This window comes from Phaseolus vulgaris, chromosome 4 (genome assembly GCF_051622355.1).
Source record: "Phaseolus vulgaris cultivar YP4 chromosome 4, ASM5162235v1, whole genome shotgun sequence".
Lineage (NCBI taxonomy): Eukaryota > Viridiplantae > Streptophyta > Magnoliopsida > Fabales > Fabaceae > Phaseolus > Phaseolus vulgaris.
The window spans coordinates 45528268-45544780 of NC_143501.1; the positions used below are offsets into that span (position 1 = coordinate 45528268).

Genomic DNA, 16513 nt, shown 5'->3' on the forward strand with positions numbered 1-16513 from the left:
AGTTTTAAAAATTTTAGTTTTTGCTGGAACATATTTAATATGAAGGTTTCGGAAGGTGTTAGTTGATATTCCATTTGTTGAATATCCTTTGATGTCCATGTGTGCTATATATAATTTTTATATGTTTGTGTTTGATGAAATCAAATTGTTTGTAGATTGTTGATAAACTTTGTTTTGTGCGTTGTTTTCGTGTATATACACAACCTTCCACTAGACCATTTAATATTTGTATAGTCGGTCTTCTGCTAGACCATCTAGTCTTTATATAGACCGTCTTTTTCTAAACTGTTTAGTCTTTGTATAGTCGATCTAGACCGTTTTGTCTATTTGTTCATCTTGTTTGATCATCTAGTTTGTTTGTTCTCACTAGACTGTCTAGTCCGTTAACAGACCGTCTAAATCGTTTAATCTGTATATTTAACACTTGACTGTTTAGTTTGCTAACAGACTATTTAAATCATCTTGTTTGCTAGTTAGTTACATTCTTAGTTTGTTTTTCTTTCACTTTCACTTTCGTTTTCGTTGTATATATATACACATACCTTGACTCTTTCTTTACAATGAGTGGATAAATTTTCATGCTCCATTTTTCGTTTGCTTTTGGTTTTTCTCTCCTTTCTCTCTCTTCTCTCTCTTTACAATTTCACTTGCTATCATGGAGAATTTCATGAATCTCCCTAATAAACATTGTTTATTGAGAGAGTATAGTGCATACCATTTTATTAATTGATACTTAAAATGCTTCATTTTATATACATTCTTCTCATGTTGAAATTTATTTCAATAACTTATTTATATATGTTGTTTTGTGTGATAATATAGTATAACTTGTAAACCAGATATGGATATATGTACATGAGCAATGTATGAAAGAGTTTAGAATTTTTTTTACTCTTTTTGCAAAAAAATAAATAAATAAATATATATATATATATATATATATTTAAGTTATATTTTGAAATACTAAATGTTTTTCTCTCTCTTGGTTTATAGTAACTAAACTAAAATAGGTCTGGAGGATATTATTTGAAGGAGTTACATGAATCAAGGACAGTGTTTGCTGGTGTTATTTGAAAGTCTTACATGAATCGGTGGGTCATTGCTTATAGTACTTGATATCATCATAAATGTGGTTGTCTTATATATTTGTTAATTTTTAATAAAATTAATTTACCTTTTTATCCTCATTATTTTTAAAACTATTGTCCTTCAATTTTTAAGGCTTTAATTAATTTTTTTATTTTTTAAAATTCTCTTTATTCAAATCATTCCGAAATGTTTGATTATAATCTTCAGCTATCAGCTTGGTTAAGACCAAAAATGATAACATTGAATTGATTTAAAATTAAGAAATAAAATTCAACCCTTTAAAATTGAAGATAAAAATGTTTTTTTTTAAATAAATAAAAGGGATAAACAAAATAGTTTTACCTTTTAACAGTATGACAGTAGTGCAGGAGTTGGAGGGTAGTTGGTAGAATGACAGTTGAAAAGTTTAGTTACAACAAAACCAGCATTCACAATTTGGTCATCTCTTTCTTCTATATGATTAGTTGAAATCAATGGTTTTAAGGCTATTTTTTCTATCTGCACCCCCATCAAGTTTTTCTTGTACTCATCAATTAGGTAAAATAACTAAAATGCTTTATCTAGTTTGTTATCATTTTGGAAAACTCTTTTCAAAACATACTTTAAAAAATTTATTTTCGAAAACACATTTGTAATAAGTTATGAAAAGTTTATTCTAAAAATTCTATTTTAAATTTTTTTTCCAGAAATATATAAATTTCAAAATATATATTCTGAAAAAATTAATCCAAAATAATTTTTAAAAGGAATAAAATAGTTTTTCAAAATTGATGAGATGTAGGAGACATTTGTTACGGTGCAGGAAGAAATATGTGATCCTTGTAAAGTAAATGAAAATATAAAGATAAATAAGAATATATGAAAAATATAATAAAAATAATCATAGGAGAGATGAAACATAGTAATGTAAATATAATAGAATAATGAAAATGTTTGGATTATGAAATTTCACAAAATACAAAAGTTAGCATCACCAAATTTAAACATATTAAAATTTAATTAAAAATTAAACTAATTGAAATAATTAATTTCTTTTAATTAAGTTAAGTAATATTAAGCTAAAAATTTAACTGAAAAAGAAATTTGATTTTTTTTTTAAGTAAACATGAAGTTACTCTAATATAAAAAGAAAATAGTTTCTAAATGATCTACTACTACAAGGTTGTAGGATGGCAAACCGGGCAGCCCGTCCTATATATGCCCGTCCTGCCCTTGGTCCGTAAAGTGAGTGCGGACTAGACTTTCCGTCCTGTCTTGCACAAGGGCAGATCTGCGGGTTTATGGGTCAGCCCACATTCAATTTTTTTTTTCAGAAATTCAATGATTTTTTGTCTCTTGAAAAATTGTCATAAAAAACAAAGGCATTAGGATTAATACAATAATAAACATTAATTGAATGTTACATAATCAAAATATCAACCTTCTAATATTCTTGACTTACCTACTACCTAACATATCCACTATTGTTTATTCCAAATTACATGAAAAATATCATATCTGTATTTTCATCCCCAAAACTAAACAAAAAATGAGTCTTAAGAAAATTATAACTCCAATCATCCTTGTAATTTTCTACCCTCAAAATGAAAAAGGAAAAAAAAAACAAAACATTTACTCTACTACTGCCAAAGTCATTTTTTTTGTTTGCGGGCTTGCGGGTCAGCCCGCCCCGCCCGGTTGCTGGCTCATGCAGGCCACGAATTATGCGAGACAGGCTAATACGAGTTAACGAGTTGAAAAGGTAAGTTCGTCCCATGTTCTTTACCAGCATCCCTACTATAAGGTACCATACGCGTATGAAAAACAAAATCATATTTGGAGAGAAATTGGAGAAACGGGAAAATGAAAGGTTTTTAAAATAAATTAGAAAATGAAGGGATGAGAAGAAAGGAAAAGAAAAACTCATTGTTTCTTCTTGCACCTCCATACATCCTTTAGACACCCCATATTAAATATTAAAATATTTTCTTATTTTTTTATTAAAAAACAAATTAATCTTTAAAATCTTACATTCTTTATATTTTGATTACATGAAAAAAATATTTTTATATTCAAAAATATTTTTTAGAGATTTATAAAATTCGAAGCAATTTAAAATAAAAAAATATATTCCAAAAAATTATATAATGTAGAAGGTAATATCAAATCTAAAAATAACTTTCAGAAATTCGAAATATATTTAAAAATAATAATACTTTATAAATAATTACTTGCATCTAATTACCTTTATGAAAACCAAAATGGTATTTCAAAATTCAAATAGAAAAACACGTCCTAAAAAAGAAATCCAATATTATTTTTTATCACAACTCTTTTTTAAGATATTTTCATCATTTCACGTTGTATGGTTGAAATTGAATCGGTGTCATTACCTATATTAAATTTAACTATATATTTATATTTATATGTATAATAATATTAAAAAATATACAAATACAATTATGATATATTTTAAAATAAATAATGTAATGTTTAACAAATTATTATTTATACATAATTTTTAAACAATTACTTTTTTTCAAACAAGTATATAATATTGAATGAAATTGAGATAATTTAAATTATAATTCAAATTTAATTAAATATAATTTCTAAAATTCAAACTCGTCCTAAGTTCATGTGGACTAAATTAATAGGAGCAAGTGAAGACATAAACCACCTTACTATTTTTCTTGGTTTCTTTGGTAGCATGGAAAAAATGATTTTAAGGTAAATAAATAACATTTATTTTAATGAATTATAATTTTTTTTTTAAAAACATTACTAGTGAGTCACTTGAATTAATTAAATCAATAAAGACAATTCTATTGCAAGAGTTATTTTATAATTTTATAATTTAATTTTTATCTTTTAAGATTTTTTTATATTTTTTACACCAAATATAAATATCTTAGTAAGATTCACATTCCCATTATCCTTTTATATGGTTATTGAAAAAAATTATATATTTTCAAGAAGGAAGGTTTATTTTTTTTTATTACCAAAAATCTTATTTTTCATATCATGTTAGTATATTCCAATTATTATTTTTTTATAAAATTTAAATTTTAATCTTATAACTCGGTGTTTTATACAATAAAAATATTTTAATACTCAATTATAATTAAATTTAAATTAAATGTGTGTATATAATAATAAAAAAAGAACGTGGAGGTCACGGTATGCACAACTACAAAAACAACACAATACCCTAATTTCTCTGTCTGACTCTCATTACCTGTTTTCAGCTCCGGCAACTTCTCTTCCGGCGCCGTCGCTATTTCCGCCTTCTAACTTCGCCGTGACCTTCTATCCCTAAGCGCTGCACCAGGTATTCTTATCTTCATGTTCGCACATCCAATTAATTTTCCTTTCGTAATACCCAAAATTAGGTTATGGATGATTTGCGAATTGGGGATTCCCTCTGTTTTTAAATTTATTATCTTTATTTGATTTCGTTGCTGAGCTGAAATTATCATGAAGGTTTCAGACACAATATAATATTCCTCTTTCATATTTTAATCAACAAGAATGGGATAAACTAAGTGATGTTTGTGCAGTTTACTTTTTTCATGGAAGAATATCTTTTTCAAAAGTTTTTTAAAGGATTTTTTTATGATGTTTAAAAAATTCAAAATAAAGAAGTGCAAACTATTTGTATTTCTATTACAAGAATGAATCACTTTCACCTGAGTTTTTGAATGTTAAATATTATTAATGTAGCAAACATAAAACTTGATCTGCTTGTTGTGTTCTACTGCGCCTGATCATGTCTACGAAATGCTAGAAGCAGTAGAGAATACACAATTTTTATGTGGCATTAGAATGAAGGAGTTTCTAGTGGAGAAGTCACTCATTGTCTCTTTATTTCTCTTTTTTTTAATTGTATTTTGGTGAGCATTAGTTATAGTTTGTTAATTTATGTGTTTATAATCTGACAATGTCCACACTGAAGAGTTGTTTGAGCACTGACCCCTCTTTTTTTTTTTCTTTTTTTTTTTCATAAAAAGTTCTATCTAATATTCAAATTCCAATACCTTAATGTAAATGCATCCACAGATTGAGAGTATGTGAGGATTACATGTTTTAGATGAGGTGTTTATTGTTTAAATTCATTTTCATATGAAATATGGAACCTTTATTTGTTTTTCTGATTTGAATTCTAGTGCTGTAGATCTTCAATTTGATTACTTGGGTCAGATTTCTGTCATTCTCAATCATGGCAACTAGTAAGTGAAACTTATGTTTTCCCTATCTTTAATTGGTACTTTACAAATCATTTATGTTTTTTGTGTGTATATTACTTTATTGTCTTCTTTGGCAGGAATTTTTTTTATTTTTTAAATTAATATATCGGATGACTATGAATTTCGTGCAGGACTTCAGTTTGAAAATAATTGTGAAGTTGGAGTCTTCTCTAAACTTACCAATGCCTACTGCTTGGTTGCCATTGGAGGCTCTGAAAGCTTTTACAGGTTTTCATTCTTTATGAACTATTGAAAACATTGCTTATATATATATATATAGTTACAATTTATTATGATAGTTTTATAGATGAATTTAATATGTGTTTGCCACAGTGTATTTGAAACTGAGTTAGCTGATGTTATCCCTGTGGTCAAGACATCCATAGGCGGTACTCGTATTATTGGTCGTCTTTGTGCTGGTAAAGTTTTTCTTGTCTTTATTTGTTCTCTTGATTTGTCAAGTAGTAATAGTCCATGTTGAGATGGCTCCATCCTTTATATATAATTATTTTCTTTTTCTACTTAACCCAAAAAATTACACTCGTTTCTTCTTTCTAGTAGTTGTCTCTTTATTGGAACTAATTAATTTTTCTTAAAATTGGTTTGCAGGAAATAAGAATGGGCTTCTCTTGCCCCATACCACCACAGATCAAGGTGATTCATGTGTCTGTTGTGTTGGTTTTGATTTTCTGTACTTTATGATGCAATTTTAATATCATGTGCTATGGCCTGTTAAGCTTTTAAACTCCCTGTCTTCCCAAACAAAAATTCTTCCTATTGACTTTGTGAATAAAACATGTCAAACTGTTACTCAACATCTGACTGGTGATTCTGGTGGCTCTTAGCACATTGGATGAATAATAGCTGATTTTGATAAAAAAGAATTCACTACATTTGCTTCTGTATAGCTGTAATTGAAAAGATCCTAACAAACTTACTAGTTTAAATACCAAATGATTGACTTGGTGTTTTTGTTGGGTCTGTGGTTGTGAACTTGACTGATTTCATAAAGATTCTGAATTCTGTTCATTTTGTTTGTTAGTATCTCATCTTTATCAACATCTAGTCTCTATGCCTTTAATTTTTTTTCCACATTGTTCACTGGGTTTTCATGATCTCTGATTTGGTATTTGATTTTGTTGTCTTTGTTGTTGCTGTAGAACTTCAGCATTTGAGGAACAGTCTACCTGATCAAGTTGTTGTTCAGCGTATAGACGAAAGGTTATCTGCTCTGGGGAATTGTATAGCATGTAATGACCATGTGGCCCTCACACACACTGATCTTGACAAGGTATTGCCTTATTTTTGACTAATTATTTTTTTCTGTAACTGTTTATTCATAATTCATGTTTAAAATTAAAAATTGATTTTGAGAGACTTATATTTTGATGTGAAGCACGAAAGTGAATGGACTAATTATCACATATATATTTCTATCTCTGAAAGCCTTAAGTTTTGACAACTCAATATTTAGCATGTATCAAAGCCTAGGGAATTTGATCACCTAATGCTGCCTGCTTTTTTGTTGATTCACAAAATGCTAAACTGGCTAATTTCCTGTTAAGCCTATTTTCTGCCAAACATGTTCTCTTATTGTTATGCATATGAAGGTAATTTCCTATATAGGTGTCAATATTAACACTAATCTTTTTATTTATAGTAATCCAATTTTTTCTTCAAACCTTGTTAGTCCATCATCGTTATTTGCATCTATCTATCTTTGATTTTATATATAAATATTGGCTAGCTCGAGTTTTCAATATTAAGTTTTTTTTCAGGAAACTGAAGAGATGATTGCAGATGTTCTTGGAGTAGAAGTTTTCAGGCAGACCATTGCAGGCAACATTCTTGTTGGTAGTTACTGTGCCTTCTCCAATAGGGGTGGTTTGGTAAGTAAAATATATTATCTCTTAGAAATTTAGAATCTAGACATCTATATACACTGTCTTTTGACCATACACTCTATGCAGGTCCACCCTCATACTTCCATAGAAGACTTGGATGAGCTTTCAACACTTCTTCAGGTTCCATTGGTGGCTGGGACAGTTAACCGGGGCAGTGAAGTGATAGCAGCTGGAATGACAGTTAATGATTGGACAGCATTTTGTGGTTCAGACACCACAGCAACAGAGCTATCTGTAATTGAGAGTGTTTTCAAGCTGAGAGAAGCTCAGCCTAGTGCCATTGTGGACGAGATGAGGAAATCCCTCGTTGACACCTATGTGTGAACTGTGTTAGTAATAATGTTTTGTTTTGTGCAACAAGATATTGCACTGCTGATTGTTAAGATGTAAGTTTTGGCTATAGTTTGCTTTCGTAGTGTGGACATATATGTTGTTCCCATCTGGTTGTACTTTTCATTAACTGTGATATCATCTAATATCTGGTGATCTTCGTTATACACAGATCAAATGCATGTATTCTCCTGTTGACGGCTTAAATAGTTGCTTGAGATAACTCAAAGCACAAATGCATGTATTCTCCTGTTGACAGCTTAAATAGTTGTTTGAGATAACTCAAAGCAATCATATTTTACGTTCTTTTATGACAAATCTATACACTAAACTCTGAATAAGGCAATTTTTTGGCTGATTAGAATTGTCAAAAACATGAAATTTACTGTATGCTAATTTAGATTTAATATTGTGGCAAGTATTAATTGGTTATTGGAATTCCAACACCATCAAGGATGTTGAGAATTACAACCACATAAATGAAAATAACCCAAAGGTTAGGAAATTTGGACTGTTTTTAAGGCAATATTAATTTTTGGCAAATTTCTTCTTCCACGTCCATATTTTCTTCCAGCTCAATAAATCTTTCAATTTTATTTTTAAATTATATTATCTATAAATTTTTTGAATTTTATAATTTGAAATATTTTTTTTTATTTGGAGTTATAAAGTTTGTAATGTATATTTGAACCCAAATTGTATTTTAAATTTTTAAATTTAAAAAGTAATTTTAAATATAATTTTGTATTTTGAATTTTTGATTATTTAAAATATAAATTTAAAATATCTAAAATTTAAAATATATTTTGTTTAAAAAATATCTTTTAAATTTTATATTTTAAATATAAAATTATATTTCAAAATTTTAGAGCTTAAAGTTTTTATAATAAAAAAATGGGAAAGAGAATGTGAATTGATCACAAATCAAAACAGAAATTTAAGTCACGACGGTTCCTCAAATTATTTTCGTGACAGTTAGCATCATTAGTTCCTCGCACACACCTAGGTTTTTTAGGTTTGAAATACGCTATTTTACACTTAAATCAGTTAGCTGGAGCTCTAGTTATATTATTAAATCATTATAACACTATCAATACAAAGATTCATATTAAAAATAATTTTAATATCACTTTAACAGAATTTAAACAATGATATTCCTACGCAGAATAATTGCTGATTATATGATGATGAAAAAAAAAACTCCTACTTCTAATTAAATTGTAAATATTTTTTACTACATTTTACTATCTATTTCCGTTAGTGTTACACAACAAAATATTCCAATTCGTACTCCTTAACAATAGTTTTCTTCTTCCATTACTTGCAGCCTGAAATGAAATGCTATGTTTTGAGGGTGAAAACGGAATGAAAAAGGAAAAAAGAAAGTAAAAAGTGAGGATATTTAAATTTATAAAAAGGGAGTCGAAAGTTTGTAGTTCAAGATTAGAAAATAAAACTATTAATTATTTAATTTAAATAAGTGAAATTAAATATATATATATATATATATATATATATATATATTTGTGTTTGTTTTATGCATACAATATTATCACGTAAAGTAAAATATTTCAGTAAGGAAAACAAATTTGTTAGTAATTATTTAATCCATTATGTAGAAAGACATAATATATTACAACCCTTCCACAGCCTATCAACTTCACTGAACATTGCACCCGTCTCTGTCATAACCATGGGCTTCTGAGAGTAAATGTTTCTTCCTTGTCGAGCTAAAATTATCGGACGTTGCAACATCAAATACCCATAAAAAAACATTTCATAAATCTTTGCTACTTTAGTAAAGGGCGTGGTAATTAGATAATCACTGGCGAACACCTTCCATTGACATTGTTACACTGGCAGAGGACAGCTTTTATGCAATCGCTTTTTCAGAAATAGAACACTATTATCGGCACACAAAAAAAACATAATTTCACCATAATTTACACAGTTCTAAGGAAGTGCTTGGATATTAATATGCAAAAAACATTTCAAAAACGAATAGGAAGAGAAACCAGAAACAGCTCAACAAAATCGATGGCATGTTTGACCCCGGCACAAAATCTCAACAGTGGACCGAAAACACCCAATAAATCACACACCAGTTAATATAGTATTTAAAATAAACAAAGTTCACAATTTGCTCTTGCAAAAAGTACAAGGCACAAAAAAACAACAGCCCAGTCAAGGACCCAAAACTTCTAATGGTAATAAGATTTAATGAAAGACCAAGAACCTAGTACGTCATCAACTCTATCAAAAAGCAATGTCAGTTGAACCTAGATTCTCAGTCAGGAAGGATTTGCTCATTGTCAGCATCTGCCTCGGTCTCAATCTTGGGTTTTGAAGAACCTGAAGCTCCAGGGGCCTGCTTCTTCTTGATCCCACTCACTATATCATCAATCCTCAGAAGCATGCAAGCAGCTTCAATGGCAGTCTTAAAAGCTTGCGCCTTCACATTGTAGGCATCCCAGATCTAAACATAACATTAGAGCAGAACATTTTGAGGTCACTTGCTGACGTAAGTATGAATACTTCGAAACAACATAAAGGCTCAAATTTCAGGAGGGAAGTTCGGTAACAAGGCAAGAATACAACAAGATAATATTCTGCTAAGGAAATAAACACAAATTGCCTCTTCTGGGAGTAACTGAGAAATGTTAATTCTAAGTCTAATGTGATTAACTCCCGCTGGCAAAATAACAAATGGCGGTTTTTGGTATCATTTACAATATGCAACAGAATGGGATGAAAGTGAAGTACCTTGCCCTCTTTCATGTCAGTGATGCTGCCAGTATTTCCATCTATACCAATCCATGTATTTTCTCCATTTGCATGCTAGTATTTTCAAGAACACAACGTTAAAAATGACCAGACCTTCATAGAAAATACAGTATACAACAAGTGCTATCAAACTATTCTTACTTTTCCTTGTAGAGCTGTCATAGTCCGGATGACATTTACTCCACAATTTTGTGCCAAAGTTCGTGGGATGGATTCAAAAGCAATCGCAGCAGCTTCATACGGCCACTGTTAGCCAAAAAGAATCTTAAGTGAGAACCAGTGTAAACTGCTACAGATAAGAGATAGAACTAGAATCCACCTAACATAAAGCAGCACTGCTGCTGCTGGTTCATATAAACTACACTCACTTTTTCAATGCCCTCGATAGAAGAACTCTTCTGTTTCAAGGCAGCTGACACTGTCAACTCTGTTGCACCACCTCCAGGAACAAGTTTTGGATTTTTTATTATGTTCCTTGCAACAGACATGGCATCCTGAAAAAAAAAAAGGTTTCAGTAAGCAGTATGATATGATCAAATCTAAATTCTTAGAAAATGTGAATAGCTTACCTGTAGATTTCTTTCAACTTCATTTAAGAGATCCTTACTTGCTCCCCTCAGTAGTATAGTGCAGGCCTTGGGGTCTTTGCAATCAACAATAAATGAAAAGTACTCATCTCCAATTTTCTTAACCTCAAATAACCCAGCACCAGTACCAACATCAGACTCCTGCAATTCATCTGGTCTGTTCACAATAACAGCACCACATGCCTTAGCAATTCTATTATTATCAGTTTTCCTCAGCCTCCTGATTGCACTAACTCCATGCTTGCTCAGATAATGGCAAGCCAAATCACTCAGACCCTTCTCCGTGATTACCAAGTCAGGCTTAAACTTCAATATCTGCATGCATAGCTCCTCAATATATTCTTCTTCCATCTTCAATAAAAGACTCCAGTCTTCTTCTTTGAGCAGTTCAGCATTTGTTTGGTTTTCACCCTTTTTATACTCAAGGGGAGAATCAAGAAGAATGATGCGTGGGTTGACAATCTTTCTCCTCATTTTGCCAGGGGCAACCACATCTTTGTTTATCATAACTCCCTTGAGTACTCTAGAATCCTCCAGCTGCCCACCAGGGACCTTCTCAACCTTAATATAATTTTTAATATCTACATCTCTCAAACCTTGGCCAATATCAACACCTACTGTTGTAGTAGCATCAATAGCTAAATCCTGGAAGTAACCAAGGAAGAATATATGATACATAACTCAACAGATCCAGAAATGCTATGTAATAGCAGAAGGATATAGTAATTTTCAACAATCAAGCAGCATCAGGTTTAAAACCTACTCACTCAGGCAGTAAACAACAAAACTAAAGAGCAGGAGCTAAATGAAATGAAATCACTATAAAACTTAAGTTTTCACGAATCTGTAGAAATTTAAAGATAATGAAAATATATTAGTTTGATGAATTCATAGACAAATCACCTAAATCAAGAGGCCCATCTAACTAAATGAAGATAACTTAAAACATATTCGTTTAGAAGCTAAAATAATATAGATAATGAAAAATTAAATTGTATTCATCAAAATAACAAGCCACACTTTCGTACAAAAAACAATGTATAGATGACAGGTAACATCTAACATAACTAGCTGCGAGCCACCCCTCTTCATCATCAACACTGAAAAGACTAGACTTCCTTTTATGCAGGATAATTGGGTTTACAACAAACAACATCAAATTCCACATTGAATTGAACACAAATCAAATAGATGAGTTTTCCTACTAGGCAGGCCAAACCTCTCCTTCAGGGAAAATACTCAGACTCACAACAGACATGTCAGAAACTAACCACAGCCTTCCTATAGATAAAATACAACCCATATAACTGAATAACTGCTACAAAATTGTCCTACCATATGAATGCCCTATTACACAAATAACTTCTTCGTAAATGTCCTATACTACCTATTACTAATTCTGGCCTGCTATTTCCAAATTTCTCCTAGAGTACAGAAGCCACATTTTGGGATGCTTTCTGCACAATCTAGAACCTGACAGAAATCTTGACTCTGTGTTGTAACAGAATTTAAAGAATAACCATTTTTACCAGAACAAACATACAGCTAAACAATTATATAAAAGAAAAACGAAAAAATAGGAAACCTAGCCCAAGAGATAGAGGAAAACTCACAGCAATTAAATCCCCAAATTGACCTGTGAATTTGGTACCTATGCAACTTTTTACTAGCCCCAGCATTATACCTCCTGCAGTTTAATTAATCATAGCATTCAGTTATACATAAAGTAATTAAATGGAGCCATGATGCACGGTTACTGAATATTACTCAAATTACTAGAAGATTTTGCACCAAAATTTAATCCAACAAGGCACTGGGAAACTTTAAAAAATTCACATCCCTGTTACCGAACTGTTTTTTATTTTATAAAACCTACCTAGGCTCTTCATCTACAAGCAATTGGAGAACAGGATTGAAAAAGTTTAGCACAACATAAACCTTTAGGGTACAAAAAATTGCAGGAAGAGATGGTGCCCCAGAAAATGCCTCTGCACTTGAAGGGGACATTCATTTTATCTCATCCTATAAAAATGAGTGGAAACTCGAATTTGCAACTTGTCAAATGCAAGACTCTGTCTTGCTTCACTTGACCAATTCCTTAAGGATCTCATAGAGTAAACTTTTTTTCTATTATTGCGAGGAACAAAATTTATAACACAAAGGTAAGAACTTGGCAATAGACTTACGATCCTGAGCATCGATAGGCATTGCAATTTTGTCAAGAACAGAAAGAGCATCCTCCAAAGCTTTGGTATATGCTGCAGAATACATAATTGTAGCATTCATGTATGTAAACAATTTTATAGATTTTCAGAGAGAAACACTCATTAACAGTATACTCATTCGTTACCTCGGCAAATAACTGTAGGGTGAATTTTGTTAATGAATGCATCGGCAACATGAAGCATCTCACCAGCTGCACCCAAATACAAAATAAAAAATATTGTAAGACAATATGGTTCCCAAAAAATCAGGTAAGATCTGATCCTGCATTCAGAAGACAATATAACAACATCCAGAAATTTCTATTAAATCATACAGAAACATACCAAGAATGATGACAGATGTTGTTCCATCTCCAACTTCTTGGTCTTGGGTTCGACTTAATTCAATCATGGACTGTTTACGTTCCAATAAGAGAAAACTGTTAGAAAGTTTCACAATAAAGAGAAACTAAGCCAACAAAATCACAGAAGTGATGCTTACTGAAATCAAAGTTTGGAATGCAGTATGTATAATGTATGTATAACGTATGTATGACAAAGCAATATCAATGAAGTGACACAAAAGATACAGCAAATACCTTTGCAGCTGGGTGAGCAAGGTCTAATTCACGTAAGATAGCATTTCCATCATTGGTAACAACAATTCCTGTTGATTTGTAAGAAAAAGAATGAATGAGCACAATATAAATGCAAAGGATACATGGGTCTTCAATTAGTTGTAGTTTGATGTAAAAAATGAAAACACTAACCTCCTTGAGCATCAAGAAGCATTTTTAGCATGGACCTGGGTCCCAATGTTGTACGGACTACATCAGCAACAGCCTGGCCCTCGTAAAAAATATTAGATTAGAAACAAAAAATGAACATTTGTAGAGACAAGTTAGGTTCTGTTCAAATAATTTTTTTCATAACTACTTAAATCAACTTACGAACCTTAGCTTTTAAAAAAGTTAGACGATAACTTCTATAAAAGTTAAGTCCAAACAATTATAGAAGAAAATTACTTTATTTCTTCTCCTATATAAGTGCATATACAAAATTTATCAAAACAGAGTCTTAGTTGGTAAAATCCAATACCTTTGCTGCCTGAATAACAGCATACCGCACTTTAGATCCAGACTCTCGTTTCAAAGAGTCCTCTGCAAAAATAAATTGAAGAAACACACACAACAGAAAGCCGCTTAAAACCAATAAAATGCGAAAAAAAACACTAAAATTATTTAAAAATAAAGAAGAAAAAGATAAATTATGAGCGTAAGAGATGATAAATAGCTTACGGAGAACGAGAACTGGCGCGTGCATGATTTCTTAGATTCAAAATATTCCGAAAATTTCACAGGCGAGAACTAAATCCAGCAACAGAGGATGTCCTCCCGAGGAAGCTCGCGAGAATCTAAGTTCGCCAAAGCTAGTTAGTTTCAAACTCAAACACCGCGAAGTGAAAATATTAACGAGGAATCCAGAAATAAAGCAGGTTAGTTTTCAAACTCAAAAACAGTTTTCTCTTAACAAAACGATACAGATTCAAACGTCCTTCTAATGTAGAAAACGGACAAATTGAACATATTATCAATGAATCCAAAAGCAGAACCCTAAATCACAATACGACGGTGGCGATGCAGTAAATGACGCCTCAAGCAGCACCAGATCAGAGAGGAATGTGTGTTACCTGAACTTGGCCGGAGAAGGTTCGATCGGTACCGGAAGCGGCAAGAGAAACGGTGGTTGGCGGCAGCGGCTGCAGAAGAGGCGCTAGGGCACACAAAAATGATCGATAAATAATCGAGCGGAAGAGTGAAGTGTTAGTAACTGCGCTGAGGTTTTCCGCCAAAATGTGCTAGAAAAACCCTTGAACCTCCCAGCGCCTCATTATATTTATTTTATTCTTAACCTTTTCAAATTATTTCTGTTTTTTTTTTTTTTAGTTCTACATACATTATATTTTCCAATTCTACCAATAATTTATTTTTAACATTCTATAAAGTGGGAAATAATTAGTGGATTAAATAATGAATTAAAACTTGTATAAAAAAAATATTTATTAGTAAATTTACACTATGAATATATTCAAAACAATTATAATTAGTAACAATAACTTTATTTTTAATCAATATTCATAGAATTTCACTTAGTATATTTAACATGGTTCTTTTTTAATTATATTTGTTCGTCCGACATATTCAAATTTAAGATTTTATTTAGGAGATCGAGTTAATTAGTCGTCAAAGTAATGACTTGTTAATGAAAAATATTTAAATTTGAATTTTGTATAATACACCTATATTTTTATGAAGGAATGGTAAGCATGCTAAACTCTTATTATGTGTAATTTATGTAAGATCTTCTTATGTCTTACATAGTTGAATCAAAAGGGTCTAGTAAATTTATTTATTTATTTTTAGCCTTCTTATTATAAAAAAAAAATTGTAAAAATAGTCAATATATGAGAGAGTAAAATGAAAAAAAAAGTGATTAATTGATCATTTATGAGTTGTCTTGAGCATTTAAAGTTTTATTTTTATTTTTATGTGATGTATGTTTGGAACTATAAAAACAACAATCTAACTTAACTTGCATCTATATATATATATATATAACGGACATTCCTCCCATAACTGTTTTTGATATATATTTATACCCGAGAACTGTTTTTGATATATAAGTATTTTTATATATATAAAATCAATACCTATATATAATGTGATTCCTTCCATAACTATTTTTTGATAAATATCTATACCCATAACTGTTTTTTATATATATATAACTGTTTTATATATATATATATATATATATAAATAAAAGTTAGATTTTATTTTTAGTTATTTTGTAAATATTAAAATAGTTATCATGATGGAGTTTTTAACGTAAAACAGTTTTGAATTTAGTTTTTTTACTCCCATAACTGTTTTTTATATATATAACTGTTTTTTATATATATAAAATTTATACCTATATATAAAGTGATTCCTCCCATAACTAATTTTGATATATATATATATATATTTATACCCCATAACTGTTTTTTATATATATTTATACTCCATAACTGTTTTTTTATATATATATCTATACCTTTGATATATATAACTGTTTTTTATATATAAAAAAGTTAATTTTATTTTTAGTTATTTTGTAAATATTAAAACAGTTATCAGGATAAAGTTTTTGAAAATAAATATTTTCTTAAGATTTGTTACGGAATTTCTCATCTTATTTTTTTTTTTTCATTATTATATTTTTTTTATTTTAATAACAACAAATCAAAATTGGTTATGTTTATTGTGTTATAAATTTAAATATGTTTAATATATTTTGTACTGCAACTTAATTATTAAAATAGTAAGTTAAAACTCATAAATAATGAA

The 16513-nt window shown here is 30.1% G+C and overlaps 2 protein-coding genes across 3 annotated transcripts; one reads left to right on the top strand and one right to left on the bottom strand.

Annotated features, from left to right (window-relative positions):
• Positions 1 to 4232: 4232 nt before the first annotated feature.
• LOC137837784 (eukaryotic translation initiation factor 6-2) lies at positions 4233 to 7756 on the top strand. 2 transcript variants are annotated; one of them, XM_068646913.2, is made up of 8 exons: positions 4233 to 4399; positions 5235 to 5297; positions 5447 to 5543; positions 5649 to 5734; positions 5925 to 5969; positions 6476 to 6606; positions 7094 to 7204; positions 7286 to 7756. In XM_068646913.2, exons 2-8 carry the CDS (start codon positions 5288 to 5290, stop codon positions 7541 to 7543), a joined length of 738 nt encoding a protein of 245 aa, XP_068503014.1. In that variant the 5' UTR covers positions 4233 to 4399; positions 5235 to 5287; the 3' UTR covers positions 7544 to 7756. The 2 variants fall into 2 exon arrangements, with proteins under 2 accessions (XP_068503014.1, XP_068503015.1); XM_068646914.1 differs by having other exon boundaries at positions 4238 to 4399; positions 5243 to 5297.
• Positions 7757 to 9639: 1883 nt separating this feature from the next.
• On the bottom strand, positions 9640 to 15057 carry LOC137837785 (T-complex protein 1 subunit gamma). Its single transcript, XM_068646915.1, has 14 exons — positions 14815 to 15057; positions 14423 to 14538; positions 14223 to 14284; positions 13895 to 13967; positions 13724 to 13791; positions 13470 to 13539; positions 13271 to 13336; positions 13107 to 13178; positions 12534 to 12607; positions 10903 to 11565; positions 10702 to 10827; positions 10475 to 10579; positions 10313 to 10387; positions 9640 to 10025 (listed from the first exon to the last, which is right to left on the bottom strand). The coding sequence occupies exons 2-14, from the start codon at positions 14445 to 14447 to the stop codon at positions 9837 to 9839; spliced, it is 1668 nt and encodes a 555-aa protein (XP_068503016.1). The 5' UTR covers positions 14448 to 14538; positions 14815 to 15057; the 3' UTR covers positions 9640 to 9836.
• Between the last annotated feature and the right edge of the window lie 1456 nt (positions 15058 to 16513).